The 15,824-nt window shown below is 48.4% G+C and overlaps 1 protein-coding gene across 1 annotated transcript in view; it reads left to right on the top strand.

Moving 5' to 3' along the window:
* ELMO2 (engulfment and cell motility 2) overlaps positions 1-15,824 on the top strand; it is a 36,241-nt gene that overhangs the window by 10,042 nt on the left and 10,375 nt on the right. The window contains exons 2-10 of the mRNA XM_049780518.1: positions 2,659-2,785; positions 3,057-3,097; positions 3,850-3,922; positions 4,442-4,492; positions 7,549-7,730; positions 9,389-9,488; positions 10,737-10,888; positions 13,985-14,063; positions 14,983-15,018. Of these exons, the coding sequence (XP_049636475.1) occupies positions 2,708-2,785; positions 3,057-3,097; positions 3,850-3,922; positions 4,442-4,492; positions 7,549-7,730; positions 9,389-9,488; positions 10,737-10,888; positions 13,985-14,063; positions 14,983-15,018 (792 nt within the window). The 5' untranslated portion in view covers positions 2,659-2,707. The remainder of the gene's footprint in view (positions 1-2,658; positions 2,786-3,056; positions 3,098-3,849; positions 3,923-4,441; positions 4,493-7,548; positions 7,731-9,388; positions 9,489-10,736; positions 10,889-13,984; positions 14,064-14,982; positions 15,019-15,824) is intronic.

The following is a 15,824-nucleotide window of genomic DNA, read 5'->3' as shown; positions in this document are numbered from 1 at the left end:
TGTATATTACATGCATTTTCACATGTATAGACATGTTCATATATACTCTGTATTCTACTAGATGTAAATAGACCCAGGATTGTGAAGGTACTCGCCTTGCATGTGGCTGACCTGGGTTTGATACCTGCCACCCTTAATGGTCCCCTGTGCACTGCCAGGAGTGATTCCTGAATGCAGAGCTGTGAGTAAGTCCCAAGTACCTCCGAAAATGAAAAAAAAGGAAAGAAAACTAATGTACCCATCAAAAAATGGTGAGGAAAAATGAACAGACACTTCCTCAAAGAAGAAATGCAAATGTCCAAGAGGCACATGATCAGGGAGATGCAAATCAAAACAACTATGAGGTACCATCTCATTCTACAGAAACTGGCACACATCATAAAAACCAAGAACCGTCAGTGCTGGCGGGGATGTAGGGAGAAAGGAACTTTCATTCACTGCTGGTAGGAATGCCATCTAGTCCAGCCTTTATGGAAAGCAATACGGAGATTCCCCCCAAAAATTGGAAACATACCACTTCTACAGATATACCCTAGGAACACAAACACAAAACAAAAATGCCTTCTGCACACCTATATTCATTGCAGCACTACTTACAATAGCCAGAATCTGGAAACAACCAAGATGCCCTTCAACAGATGAATGGCTAAAGAAACTGTGGTACATATACACAATAGAATACTATGTAGCCATCAGGAAAGATGAAGTCATGAAATTTCCTTATACATGGAGGACATGGAAACTATTATGCTGAGTGAAATAAGTCAGAGGGAGAGAGATAGACACAGAATAGTCTCACTCATCTATAGGATTTAAGAAAAATAAAAGGCATTATGTAATAACACCCAGAGACAATAGAGATGAGGGCTGGGAGGACTGGCCCATGATATGAAGCTTACCACAAATATTGGCCAGTGCAGTTAGAGAAATAACTACCCTGACAACTATCATGACAATGGTAGTGAGTGAGAGAAACAGAATGCTTGTCTCAAATACAGACAAGGAGTGGAGAAGGAGAAAGATGAGTGGCCTTGGTGGCAGGAAGGTTGCACTGTTAAAGGGAGGTGTGTTTTTTATGACTGAAACTCAAATACAAACGTGTTTGTAATCATATTGCCTAAATAAAGATATTTAAAATAAAAAAAATAAAGTCAAAAGATACTGGTTTCAATTAAAAAAAATAAAGAAAACAAATGCAACAGTGGGATTTTAAAAACTGTATGTACCCACACAGCCCTGTATCCCAAGGTTCCAATTTGTTGGTGTGGATGTGGTCTGTTGTGGCATGAGGAATTTGTAGTTGCCAGCAGCTTCACCATATCACAAGAGCAGGGACTCTTACAGGAGTCACTTTAATGGGATCTTACTTTCAGAAGTTTGTCTGGGCATGTGCAACCCAATTGTGAAAATTTTTGTTGGTTGTAGAGGTGGTAGTCAGTGTCCATCTAGCCTGTGAGGTGGCTTTTGAATTTGGACAAAAGGCCAGACTGGTTGAGCATGATGAGTGGTGCTAGACTCCTGAACTACATGTGGGCTTGGGTGGAGGTCAGTGGCATGACCACGCTCTTTTTCCTGGAAACAAGAATCTTACTTACCTACTTGCCTGCTGGTGGACAGACTTCTTCATAGGATCACCTTCTGGAAATGCCACCAGGTTTGGGGTCAACTGACTTCCGAAGTGGGCTACCCCAAGAAACAGATGGGTGTGTGACCCACCCCACTTTGAGACTTTGACCCTTCACAAAAGACCCTTGGTCTGTCCAGGCTCTGTGTCAGGCACTGAAGAGCTTGGCTTTGCTCAAGTCCAGGTGAGATGGGGCAGGAGTATGTATAGACTATGTAGGAAGGGGGGCCTCTTCATGGAGAGAGGGGCCTCTGCTGCCCTGTCCTACAAGGGCTGTGGTCGCACCTGGAGCAGACTAGACTGGCAGAGTGTACGGCGGTGTTCCAAAGCTTGCCAGGTTGTCTAGATTATGGGTCACATTAGCCTATTATCTGGTCTTGCTCAAGATGGTATTATTTTTCTTGCTTTACAGAGGTATGGGTGAGGGTCTTGCCCCCTCCCTTTGCACTTAGCCCTCAGCAGAAGGGACTAGAATGGCATTTCCTATCCTATCATCATCAGTGCTCTGCTAGGTTTTCTGAACTCTGTACAAAAGAGGTGCCATACTGTGCCCTGGGTTGGCAGGAGTGAGAGATGAGACAGGTGGTGGGGGGCCCAACCCCCCTTGTATTGGTGCGGGTTCTCAGGTCTTGATGAATGCAGAGCGAGACAGGCCAGCCTCACTAGCAGCTTGCCGTGTGCAACCACTGCATGGCTGTCTCTGTCCTCGCCTTGGGCAGATGTGTCTCCACCTGAAGGCCCTAGCTGGGAATTAGCAATAAATATGCTCCTTTACCACTGAATCCTCTTGGCCCTGGAACTAAAGATTTACCCTGGCTGTTGTTCTGATGATAAATCAATTTGTCCCTTTCCTGCTTCCCAACTTAATGTAAAGAGACACAAAAGTACCCAGAGAGGTTGTGGTATGATCTAGAAAAATTCAAGCCAAATAATTCCAGATGGTATTTTGGATACTGCCTGATATCTGATTCTCTGAAATGAAAGAGGGAAGGCTCAGAAGCTAACCCCTTCCTCTTGTCTGACTCTGTCCACAGGCGGTGGTGTCCTGGTGTGTGTCCCAGAGAAGCAGTACTGTAGGGAACAATGCCACCACCATCAGACATTGTCAAAGTGGCCATTGAGTGGCCGGGTGCTAATGCACAGCTATTGGAGATTGACCAGGTAAGAAGGATCTGAGGCTGGATGTGAGGGGCGGGATCTGGGAACTGTGCTGGGGTGGGCCGAGGGATCTGGGATCAGATTGGGTGTTCAAGGCTAATGATGCACATTGGGGCTCATTGGCTTCAGCCAGCTGGGGAAGGTTTGTAGTAGGTGTAGGGGAGATGTTTCCTCCTGCTTACGAGCTGTTGGGGTAGGGTACATATGTGGGGGAGGGGGCCCTCGAGGGTCTCAGCCTCGTATTGCTGACTTAGCACCTCTCTATCTCTTACAGAAACGGCCCCTGGCATCCATCATCAAGGAGGTTTGTGATGGGTAAGTTGGTACTGCCCTTCTGGAGCCCTGACAGACTTCACACTGAAGGGGCCCAACCTGGCCAGGGCCTTTGGAGGATCCTTGGGATCACTGTGGATCGTGCTGACCTTGGATTCATGGGATACTAATGCCAAGCTGTGACGTGGCCCAGAACCTCTGGTCAGTCTCTGGGTCCAGAACTGCCCTGCCTGAGTTCTGGTGGCATTGGGCCCGTGTTTAATGGGACCTGTCACCTTTCGATCTGTGTAGAAGACAGGGTAGATTTCTGTCAGCATCTCAGTCTATAGCTGTGGGTTTTTTATTTGCTTTTATGGGGGATATTTGGATTACACACAGCAGTGCTTAGTGGTACTCCATGATCATTCAATGCTGAGGATCCAACCAGGTAACCAGTTCTGCTATGGGCCAGGAAAACACTGTAGCCCCTGTTCTTTCTCTCTCAGGCCACAGCCTAAAGCTTTATTTATTTGTTATTTTGGGAACAATACCTAGAATGTTCCCATCCAGGCTAGGGATGATCTTGCAGTGTGGGGTTTGAACCTGGGCCTCCTCCATGCAAGTCTGTGCTTTAGCACTCCAAGTCATCTTGTGGGCCTGAAAGTCATGATTTTTCTGTTTAGTTTTGTTTTGCCTTCTCTGCTTTCATCCTCTGCCTCCCACCTGATCCATTCAGCAAATGATTTATTTACAGCTTCTGGACAATGTAGGGGAAAAGCTAGGCAGGCTACATTCTCTCTCTCTCTCTTGCCTAGGTGGTCGCTGCCCAACCCGGAGTATTATACCCTCCGCTATGCAGATGGCCCGCAGTTCTACATTACTGAGCAGGTGTGTGCATAGCTGCCTACCACAGGTAGTTTTCCTCCAAGACCTCACCTCCCTTCTTCCTTAGGTCCGTCCCTTCCTGAAGCTTCCCTTGTCTGGGCAGCAAGCTGCTTTTAGGTGTCTGTTCTCTGGCTCATCTTTCTGAGCACCTGCAACTCCAAAGAAGAGTCTTATGTTGAGCGTTGTCGAGAAAATGAGCCAGTTGTCTTGAGTACAGAGCCCAAAGTGGCCTGGGCTCTTGTCAAGTCAACCTCTCACATGGTTTTGTTTTTGTTTCTGAGCCACATTCTCTCCTCCCCTCTCTCCCCTCCCCTTCATTTCTCCTCCTCCTCTTCATGTCCTATTTTCAAGACTTATTCCTGGCTTTTTGCTCAGGGATCCTGTGTTGTTCCTTGGGATTGAACCTGGGTTGATCTCATCATGCAAGACAAAAACCCTCATGCTGTACTATTGCTTTGGTCCCAACTTAAAATTTTTAAATTTTTTTTTCTCAGTTTCTCTTGTCTCCTCTCTGCTCCCTAGACTCGTAGTGACATCAAGAATGGGACCATCCTCCAGCTGGCCATCTCCCCGGTAGGTGTCTCTCTTGGCTTCTCTGAGCACTTGTCTCCAGCTACACACAGTTCCAGAAACATGCTGAGTTCAGGGAAGTTCAACTCTGCTTTCACAGGCTCTCTAGGAGTTAATAGGCTCTTAGAGCTCTGTCAGGGACAGAGGTCAAATTGCTTAGGGTGTTCTTCACAGGAGGAACCACCTGCCTCTACTGGAGGATTCCTAGAAGGATTCTTGAAGGGGCCACTTGGTTTAAATGCAGGATATGTAATAATGGGCCCAGGAAAAGAAAAGAAGAGAAAGGGGATTTTCCAAGGAGGGATGGGTGACAGGGAGAGCCAGACACGGGCCAACTGTGGGCATGGACTTACTTTCTGACATGTGGAGAAAGTTTAAAGCAGAAGGGTACATTACTTTTAGAAAGACCCTATTACAACATTACAGAAGCTGGTATAAAAGGAGGAAGGCAGGAGGAATCTACAGGAAACTCATGAAAGATGTTGATGGCGTGAAGGCACAAAGCAGAGGAGATGAAGGGGAACCTGAGGGGTGGGCATGCAGGGTGTACAGGAGGGTATGTGCTATGGTGTAGAAGGAAAGGGTTGGACCAGCTTTCTGCAAGCTCAGACCATCCAAGTGTCTGAGGAAGTCCTGGGAAGTCAGAAGAGAAGCAAGCGCAGGAAGTGGTCTCTGAGGGTGCCAGGACCAAGGCTGAGGGGTCTGTCACGACTGAGGAAGTAGTGACTGGACAGGCACATGGAGCGGTCACTGGTGTCCAGGCAACTGGTCTGGGTGGGCATCAGCTTGTATCCATGCCTAGGGGATGCACCCTAGCTCCACACACCATTCAGACACCAGACTGTCCCAGGAGACAGGCAAGGAAGGAATCCTAGGGGTTGGGGGTAGGGGGTGGGAGTGTTTTCACAAGAGCAGGCAGTGGTGGGAAGGACCCCCTTGTCCCCCCCACCCCCTGGGTGTTGTGGCCCCTTCATAGCTCCTAACTCAGCTGGAGCATGTGCTGTGTCCTGGGAAATATGTTTAGAGGAGGCGGAGAATGGGATGGACCCAAGTCCAGGTGCAGAGGTGCAGTCTGCTAGGACACCAGGAAGATGGAGCTGTCAGAAAGAAGGGAATGACGGCAACACACACTGAGTTCCTGGCATTTGCTATATACCCTTTAATCCTGACCAGCACCCTTTGAGGTGGGTCCTTTTACTTTTTAGACCAACATAACTGTTACTGGGGCTGAATTTCCCCGGGAGTGACTCCTGAGTTCAGAGAAAGGAGTGAGTCCTGAAAACTGCTGGATGTAGCCCCAAAACCAAAGACATGAAAAGATGATCGTATTCAATGGTGCTGGAGCCCAGTGGTGCTTAGGGACCTCCGGGGCTTTTCTGGCTGGACTCAGGGACCATGCTGTGTCAGAATGGAATTTATGGCCTCACCCATGTTATGCATGTGGTCCCCCAGCTGAACTTGACTCCTGGCCTTGAGATGGATGTCCTTGCTGGCCTTGCTCAGAGGCCACGAAGTTTGTTTTTGCTCTCTGTGAACAATGCAGAGCCAGCTCTACCCCAGGTCTTTGACCTCTCAGCCTCTCGTCTTCCCAACAGTGCGTCTACCCCAGTCACCTCCAGGTGCCCCTCATTTCTCCCTGAGCTCTCCTGATGTAATGGCACTGCCCAAGCATTTTATGGATCTCGTTCCCTAGCACTTGGCTTACCCAGAAGCTTGTTTCTGGGGCAAGAGCTGGCAGCCTTGACTTGTAAAGTCAGGAGGAAGGTTAGCATTTGGAATCGGAAGTTTCAAAGGTAGAGGCAGCCTTTCAAGTCATTCTCCTCTGTGAATTCTCTCTTTTCTCATGGCATTGCTATGAGAAATCTGTGCTATCAAGAACAATACTGTTAACAACCCATCTTTAAAGTCAGTGTACGAATGTCTGTGTGTGGAGGTAAGAATGGGGATACCACCCCAAGGAAGTGGGGGCTCCTGTAAATAAAAAAACGGGGCGTCTGGAGGCTGGAGATAATAGTGCAGGAGGTGAGGCACTTCCCTTGAATGGGGCTATAGCAGTTGTGCCCCTGGTTTGAACTTCAAGCCCCTGAACACCACTGGGTGGTCTGAAACCCTGTTTTAAAAAGGGATGATGGCCCTAGTAGGGGCCTCCTAAATGCAGGGCTGTTTGCTCCCATCTGAAGAGAAAAAAGGGTCTATTTGGAATTGCAGGTAGGAGCCCTGCAAGATCTTTTTTCTTGCACTGGAAGCAACTTCATCTGAGAGCTCTCTGAAACTAGCTGCCTCTGGCTGGACTGTTTTACCAGGACTATCACTTTTTGGTACTGTGATAAAGTTTTTGAGAGGGGGTTAGGGGCAAAATACTGTCAGGCCTGTTACATCTTCTGGTAGTTTCCTCAGATCAAATTCACCCAGTACAAGAACCTTCAGTAGCCTCTTTGACAGATGACCGCCCTATTCTCCTTAATTGCCTCCAGAGCCCGAGAGCTCAGTACCTCTGCAGACAGCCTCCACTGTTGTCAGGCAGCTTAAATCTAGTGAGGGCATGCCCACCTCGAACCCATCTCCATTCTCTGTAGCTCAGAGATCAGCCACAGTGAGCAGGCTGTCCCCTCTTATCTTCTCTCAGAGGGAAACTCTTTTTTTCTTTCTTTTTTTTTTTTTGGGGGGGGGGGTCACACCTGGTGGTGCTCAGGGCTTACTCCTGGTTCAGTACTCAGGCTGAGTACAATCCACTCCTGGGATTGGGGGAAACCCATAGGGTTCCGGGGTCCAAGACAAGACCCTACCTGCTGTGCTTTTGCTCCAGCCCTCTGTGAGAGTTGATTTCCTCCAAGGAGCAGAGTGGTTCGTGGTTCAGAAAGGATTCATATAACATGCTAGCTATTATTGCTCTGCTAATTCTCAATTGATCCTAATAGAGGTTTCATTTAGCAACTTCTCAGCGGTGTCAGAGTGTAGCTCTGATTCGGACGTGGCTGTCCCCGGTAAGTCCCCTGTGAGTTGGCCTGTGGTTGGGGCCACAAGCAGATGGCAGAGCTCTCGCTCCTGGTCTCTCCCAGTCCCGGGCCGCACGCCAGCTGATGGAGCGGACCCAGTCCTCCAGTATGGACACCCGGCTAGATGCCATGAAGGAGCTCGCCAAGCTCTCTGCAGATGTGACCTTCGCCACCGAGTTCATCAACATGGACGGCATCGTGGTGCTGACCCGGCTGGTGGAGAGTGGCGCCAAGCTCTTGTCCCAGTGAGTATGACCCACTGCTGACCCTTCCTGTATCTCTCAGTTCAACTAGCTTAAGGAGCACATCAGCTTACAGGGCTGTGCCCAAACCCTGGGTTCACCCCTGCTAAGTGACAGTACCAAACCATACTTTGCCAAGTGAGCATGAAGAATCAGGGACAGAGAAATGAGCAAGGTGGTATGCCTGGCCTCCTGGAGGTCCTGTACCCAAGCGGGTATTGTCCTGAGCCACTCAGTCCCCCTGCTACTCCATATACGCATAGGCCTGCCTCTGTTTGTGCCCATAGGTCACACACATCCCCATAGCACGCACGCTCACACACACACACACACACACACACACACACTTTTAGTTGTGCCCATAGGTCACACACATCCCCATAGCACGCGCACTCACACACACACACACACACACACACACACACACACACACACACACACACACACACACACTTTTTAGTACTCCGAGGACAGAGATCAGAACTGTGCATCTGTATAACATGAACATCTTTGAAGAAATGTCAGGGTTAAAATGAATCGGTGGGAACTTGGCCTTGTGATCAACAGTGAGGAAAGAAACAGATGTTTTACTTGTCTCCTAAGCTAGCAGAGAGACGCTCACAGAGGGGAGTCAGAAATCATTTAGCCCATGGCTCCGCTATTGAATATTTCAGCCAATCCATGAATCACAGGTCTTTGTTTTAAGCCTCGGCTTTCTAACTGTGCTGAAATCCTGAAGCCCTTGGCTGCCAGGAGCCCATCCCAGCTTTTTTTGCCATTTCCACCTGCTCCTGGGAGATTGGGGCTGGGCCGGGCTGCGTTTCTTCCTGTTGAAAAAGCAGGGATCATATTTCTCTTGCTGCGGAGTGGCCAGGAGAAGTGTGGCTCAGCACCGAAGTGAACGCGCATTGTCAGTGGGCACAGAGCTTATGTATATGTGGCCGGGCTTCATGTTTAAAGCATAAGCCAAGGTAACACTATTTCTGTACTTATTCTTTGTCTGCACACTTTGTCATCTTGCCCACAACCCAGTCCAACAAGTCAAGTCCAGTGAGTTTTGCCCCAGAAGGATTTCAAGTTTGAAAGATAAAGTTTGACCAATGAATAGTTGAGCAGGAATTGGACACAGAGCCAAAATTTGTCCTTTTTCCTGTGTACTGTGACCCTTTGGCCTAAAGAAGATCATGGTTGGGCCTGGAACAATAATACATCAGGGAGTTTATTTGCCTTGCACATTGCCAACATGGGTTTGTTTCCTGATATCACATAGTCCATCCCTGAGTCCACTAGGAATGATCCCTAAGTGCAAAACCAGGAGTAACCCCAGCATTGCCAGTTGTGCCTCAACAACAACAAAATATATGGTTGTGGCACAGAAACTTCTGTAGAGAACCCCCTACCCCTCAAGAATTGGGTGCAGCTGATACCTGGCTGGATTGGGGAATACTTGAACAGTGTCTGCAGTGCGGTGATGTAAAGAGAATGTAATGCCCCTTCCTCTGAACTAGCTCCATGTGGGGACAGCAGAACAGAGGTTCTGAGCCCCCATCCCGTGGCCCAGGGGTGATCCTATGGAAGTCTGTGCCCTGTCCCTTTGGGCCTACCCCCTAATCCTCTGTGAGTCTGGTTCTGAATCTTGGTTTGTTCTGTGTGTGTCTCAGCTACAGCGAGATGCTGGCATTCACCCTGACCGCCTTCTTAGAACTCATGGATCATGGAATCGTCTCCTGGGACATGGTTTCCATCACTTTCATCAAGCAGGTGAGGCCTCCAGACTCACGCCATTCTCTTCTCCCTTGCCTCCCATTGAGCTCAGGTATATGGGGTTCTGCTGACACCAGAAGGCTTGCTGGGCTCTGGGAAGACTGGTCTGAGTTTCCTCACAGGCATATGGCCAGGTGGGCCCCTATGTGGGCATCCAGCCACGGTAGGAACAGCTGTTCTGCCAGGGAGAATTGGGATCACGCCAGCTAGGCCACTAGCTACATCCTGGGCTTCCACTTCTCTTCAGATTTGCATGTCAGACCTGCCTCCCACTCACAGATCTGCCCTGCAACAGGTTGGGGTCAGTGGGCGGAGCTCAGAGATAGAGGAGGCATTTGAAGTCTCCCCTTCTCATTCTTCTCCAGCTGCCAATTTAGAGAGTTGAATTGAAGCCAGCGAGTGGTGCTCTGTTGGTTGCCCTTGAATTTCAGCTCTCCCTGTTTGTTTTTTGTTATTGTTATTGTCTATTGTTTGGGATTTTAGGCCACACCAGTGGTGCTCAGGGGTTTATTTCTGGCTCTGCACTCTGGAATTACTTCTCTGACACTTGGGAGACAGAAAGGGATGTTGGGGATGGAACCCAGTGGTCAGCAGCATGCAAGGCAAGCACCTTGTTCACTGTACTACCACTCTGTCCTTCAGTTCTCTATGGCCAGGATTTTTTTTTTTTTTTTTTTTGCTTTTTCGGGCCACACCCATTTGATGCTCAGGGGTTACTCCTGGCTAGGTGCTCAGAAATTGCCCCTGGCTTGGGGGGACCGTATGGGACGCCGGGGGGGATCGAACCGCGGTTCTTCCTTGGCTAGCTCTTGCAAGGCAGACATCTTACCTCTAGCGTCACCTCGCTGGCCCCCTATGGCCAGGATACTGAGTTTCCCCGAAGTCAGAGGTGTGTAGGCAAAAGTGAAAGGAGCTTGCATCAAGGGTGTTGGATTGGCTGGTGGACTGGAAGACTTAAAGGGCCTTTTTTCAACCTCTCAGGTCTGTGTTGTGGGTGGCAGGTCGAGTTCGGGGCTTGGAGAGAACGTTTACCCTTAGTTTTCTTCAGACCTCTTTATGAAAAGAAGATTCAGATTTAAACTTGGGAGAGGATACAGGGCTATGGACAGTGGTATGAGACGGAGGCATTTGTCCATGCCTAGGGAATTCCTGGCACTTGAGAAAGGACAGCCACCTGCTGGGTGTCTGTCTGCCTGTGGGTAGCTGCCCATGACATGCTGACTGGTTTTCCCCTCCCAACTATAGATTGCGGGGTATGTGAGCCAGCCCATGGTGGATGTGTCTATCCTCCAGAGGTCTCTGGCCATCCTGGAGAGCATGGTCCTGAACAGCCAGAGTCTGTATCAGAAGATCGCTGAGGAGATCACAGTGGGGCAACTCATCTCCCACCTGCAGGTGTGAGTAAGGCACCGAGGCCCCTGCCGACCTCTGTCCTCTGCACTTCCCTCACTGCCTGCCTCCATCCCCTTTTCCCTTTTCCCTCAGCCTCATTCTTCAGTCATGTTTTACCTCTTTATTTCTAGGGCTGGGCTACACATTTCTTCCCTCACCTTCTCTTCCATGCTCTTGTCAGCTTTCCTGCCCTGATTCAGACCCATTGACCATGCCATACTCCCCTATAAATTCCTTGTGCCTCACCTTGCCACTGGGTTAGAGCAGGTGTGGGACACATCTTGGAACGGGTCTGACATATCTGCTGCTGTACAATGCCCACAGCCCATCAGCCTATACGTTCTGCCTCTCAGTGACCATATAGTAAATCTCCAAACAGCCCTTGACAGAGAGCAGGTTTCTTAGCCTGGACAGAGCAGTTTCCCTTAGCCCTCTGCACTATGATGGTTCTAGACCTGGTTAGATGCTTTTGTCCCTCTGGACCATGTCCTGTTTGGTTGCTTCGGGATTTTATTGTTTGGTTTTGGGGTCACGTTTAACTGTACTCAGGAGTTATTCTTGACTGCACTCTGGCAGTGCTTGGAGGAACGTAAGGGATATTGCGGATCGAAACAAGGTCAGCAGTGTGCAAGGCAAATGCCCTATCAAAGGTACTGCTGTACTATCTCTTTATTTTCTTGGGGGTTTTTGTGTTGGTTTTTTTTTTTTTTCAAACAAATTTTTTGTCAGGTGTGTCAAAGGATGGGGAGGGAGGGAGAGGGAGAGGGAGAGGGAGAGGGAGAGGGGGAGAGGGAGAGGGAGGGAGGGAGAGAGAGAGAGAGAGAGAGAGAGAGAGAGAGAGAGAGAGAGAGAGAGAGAGAGAGAGAGAGAGAGGAGATTTTTGTTGTTGTTGTTATTGGTTTGGTTTGGTTTTTTTGAGGGGAGGCACACCCTGCATCGCTCAGGGCTTACTTCTGGATGTGTTCAGAAATTGCTCCTGGTAGGCTCCAGGGATCGAATCCTGGTCCGTCCCTTGTAGGCTGTGTGCAAGGCAAACACCCTACCTCTGTGCTATCACTTCAATCCTTCTTGGGGTTTTTTGTTTTGTTTTGATTTTGAGCCATATCCATCAGTGCTCAGGGTTATACCTATTCTCAGGAATCACTCATAGTAGGCTCAAGGGTTCTGGGGATCAAATCTGAATTGGCCACATACAATGCAAGTGCTTTGCCCACTATACTATCACCCTAGCCCCTTTTGTTTCTTAAAGAAGCATATATCCTCAAATATCCCACTGAATAATGAAACCAGGAGACAGGAGACCTCTTTAGAGAACTGTTCCTCTTATTCCAAATATTTTCCCTTTCAGCCATTCTACACAATTTTAAGTGCTGAACAGCAATATATGATAACTCTCTGGACTTTTCCCTGGGTCTTGTTACGTGCTAGTATCAAAGACATATAATAGCCAGTTTCCCCTTCCAGATGTGGGGGCATGTTCCTGATGCATTTATCTAGGGGACCTCATCTTCACTCAGCTCTGCTTCCTCCCTCTTTCTTTCTACTAAGCTTAGTGAAGACACAGGAGTTGCATTTCTAATTTCTCCTTGGTACCTGAAAAAGGATTTGGTTTTGTTTGGGGCTTAATGATCAGAATCAATTGGCTTAATTATCAGGGATCTTTGGCCTACTTATCAGTGATCACTGCACTTAATTACTGAGCTCACTTGGGATTGTACCTAGGCCTCCTACATGTAAAGCAGAACATCGGCCCTTTGAGACATCTCTCCAGCCCCTTCCTTCTCATACTTATGGAATTCTTTGTCCCTGACTTGGAAATAATGCAGGGCCTCTCTAAGAAGGGTGGAAGAATGTAGCATTTCTCCAGGCTCGATCAATGAGTACTTTTAATCCATAACTGTGACCAGACATTAGGTCCCTTACTCTTGGGAGCTAGGAAGCCTAGTGTCCTTTCTAAGATTTCTAGACACCCCCCACCCCTTCCTGAAAAGGAAGCCATCTGCTTCTGTGGGAAGAGAGCCACAGGATATACTTAACACATGGGCCCAGGACACACCCACTGCGTAACAAGACAAGTCCTGGAACATGCCCACTACATACCCTTACCCAGGATATGCCCATGAAGTACCCCACAGAAATATCTTGGCAAGTGCCAGAAGTTTAGGATTTACATTCACATTTGGAAGACAAAACTGGGATATTTTCTGTATGCTATGTGTACCATGACTTTCATTGAATGATACATCTTGACCATATCCCCATGTTAACTGATTCTTCCAAAAGGGAGTTTTAAGTCTTGCCTGCACCGGAGGTGCCTTTGGAAATCTAGTAACAGCTCTGGACTGTCATCTTTTTTAGAAATAAAAAACTTATCTTGAGCCCGGAGAGATAGCACAGTGGCGTTTGCCTTGCAAGCAGCCTATCCAGGAACAAAGGTGGTTGGTTTGAATCCCGGTGTCCCATATGGTCCCCATGCCTGCCAGGAGCTATTTCTGAGCAGATAGCCAGGAGTAACCCCTGAGCACCTCCGGGTGTGGCCCAAAAACCAAAAACCTAAAAAAAAAAAAAAAATAAACAAAAAAAAACTTGTCATCAACTACATAGTCACATTTCTGAATCACTCTCTTAGAGCTCATACATATTCTGGGCCACTCCTGATATTTGACCATAAAACATGGTTTTTGATGTGGCCATCTGGATTTTCATGTGAAGAGAGGGGCTATTTGAATGAGTTGCTATGCTTTTCTTCTGGAAGGAGAGGGGCACATCTTATGTTGTTCTAAATTTAGGGATCACTCCTGGCAGTGCACAGGGAACCGACCACGTGGGTTCCAGGACTGAACTCAGATTAGCCATGTGCCAGGCAAATGCCCTACCTGCCATATTAGTCTTAGCCCCTGCACTGCTTTTTTTATCAGGACTTCAGGGCACAGTGGCCATTTGCCCATACACAGCTCTGAGCCCTACATTGGCAGAAATAAATGTCCACTGATGGAACTACCCCTTTTAAGGCTTTGGTGACTCATGCAGTGCTGACCCATCTATATCATTATCTCGCTCTCAGCCTCCTAACCCCATTGCTTTTCTCTCTGTTGTTGCAGCTCCAACCAGGAAATCCAGACCTATGCTATTGCACTGATCAACGCACTTTTTCTGAAGGCACCTGAGGACAAGCGACAGGTTTGTGGTTGTCTTCTCAAGCTTTTTACCTGTCATGCCAGAAGAAATAGTACTAGTTGCCCACAGGGAACAGGCCATTATCTCAATCCTTCTTCCTGTCCCTCTCTGGCCAGAGATCCTTAGGGGGCCACATGGGAGAGGACCAGCTGGGTCTTCAAAAGAGAAAACTTTTTTTAGGGAGAGGACCTGAAGCTATTTTGTGTTGTGGGCAGCTAGTTCTCTTTGCTGTGGAAGCCAGCCACAATCTCTGAGGCTTTCCCTTACCCTGACAATACAAACTGGCCTCAGGCCTCACTGATCCCTTTATGCCAAGCCCTGGCTCCTGGATCAAGAAGGTGAGCCGCTTGGAGCCCCTCTGTTGATTCCAGAGACCCATATTGCTCCCTAGGAACAGAAGTAGGAGAGAGGCCCTGGTGTGGCACTTCCATGTAATGGACTAGGTCTAACCTCTCAGTGTCTTCCTTCCCATCTTTGTGCCCTTCTCCTGCTTCTCCAATCCTGTTTCCTCACCAGTCACCTGTGAGGAAGTGGGTGTCTCTGGACCTAAGCAACAGCTGACCCAGTCAGGGCCCCAAGAGTGGAGTTCCCATCAAAAGGGATGGAGCTCAGTTTCCATCTCTGTCAAGTGAGAGGGCCAGAAGGCATGATCTCAAGGTGCTGGCCATACCAACACCCTGGATTTCTCTGCTGAAAACCCATGTGGCTTCACAAAAGAATTTCCATCCTCTCTCCATCTCATGGGCTCCGCCCCTGAGCTCTCTGTAGATCCCAGTGGGCATCTGTGGTTCTGTGTGTCCTCGTCCCTATCAGATGGCTTTGCTCTGCGAATCTCTTTCCCTCCCTTTCCTGCTTTGAATGTCAGCTGAAAGCTCATTCTTCCATCTGCTTCTCTCTGTGCTTTTTTGCTTCCCGCCGGCAGGACAAGCACCTTAACCCACTAGACCTGCCTGTCACTGTAAGTAGCACTGTCATTTACATATGGGGGTTCTTCACCCTCACCCTGGGAATGTAGCCCAGTTTTTCTTTTGTAACTTCCTTTACATTGGGTTTGTGGTTCTTCCAGGGAAGATCAGATTTGGAAATCTCCCATGATTTTCATGTGGGAAGTCCTAAAGTGTATGGAGTTCTGGCCTGTTGACCCCGAGCTCAGGCTGCTTTTGAGATCCAGGGAAGTTTGAAAAGGCTCAGGCTGTTGAGCAAGGGACGCTTGGATGTTGGTTTCATAGTTAGGTCAGTTTTATGAGGCAGTGAAAAGGGACCAGGGGGTTTCCCACCAACCCCATAGAGAAGCTTCTGGATTGAGGCCTCAGTGTGCCCCAGTGGACACAGTTCTCTACCCACCCTGCAGGACTATTTCCTGGCATGACCTTGAGCTACCAGAGGAGTTTCTCACCACCATACTTCTCTGCCAGCCAGTATGTGCTTAGAGTGCACAGTAAAGCTTACTACCTTATGCTGTCAGCCCTGAATATAGCTGGAAATACAGACTTGAGACTTTGGGCTCCTGGGGAAATGGCAGCGCCTCCTGGATCTGCGCTTCTTGGGATACATCTGTGTGACATTTCCCTCAGGCCCATTGATTGGGAATTATCTATAAAAATTAAACTGAGGCAGTAGTTCAGAGAGTGAAGTCATACTAATTAACATTATAAGGGAAAAGTGATGGCTGACATTCTGGGAGGAGACAGGAGAATTAGGAAAAGCTGTCAAATCCAGGACCATTTTGTTTGGGGGGAAGATAGCTCAGCATCGCAATAGCTC

Source organism: Suncus etruscus, chromosome 9, assembly GCF_024139225.1.
Source record: "Suncus etruscus isolate mSunEtr1 chromosome 9, mSunEtr1.pri.cur, whole genome shotgun sequence".
NCBI classification, from domain to species: Eukaryota; Metazoa; Chordata; class Mammalia; order Eulipotyphla; family Soricidae; genus Suncus; species Suncus etruscus.
The sequence above is the reverse complement of the archived record's forward strand: the minus strand, read 5'-3'. Positions and strand labels throughout refer to the sequence as shown.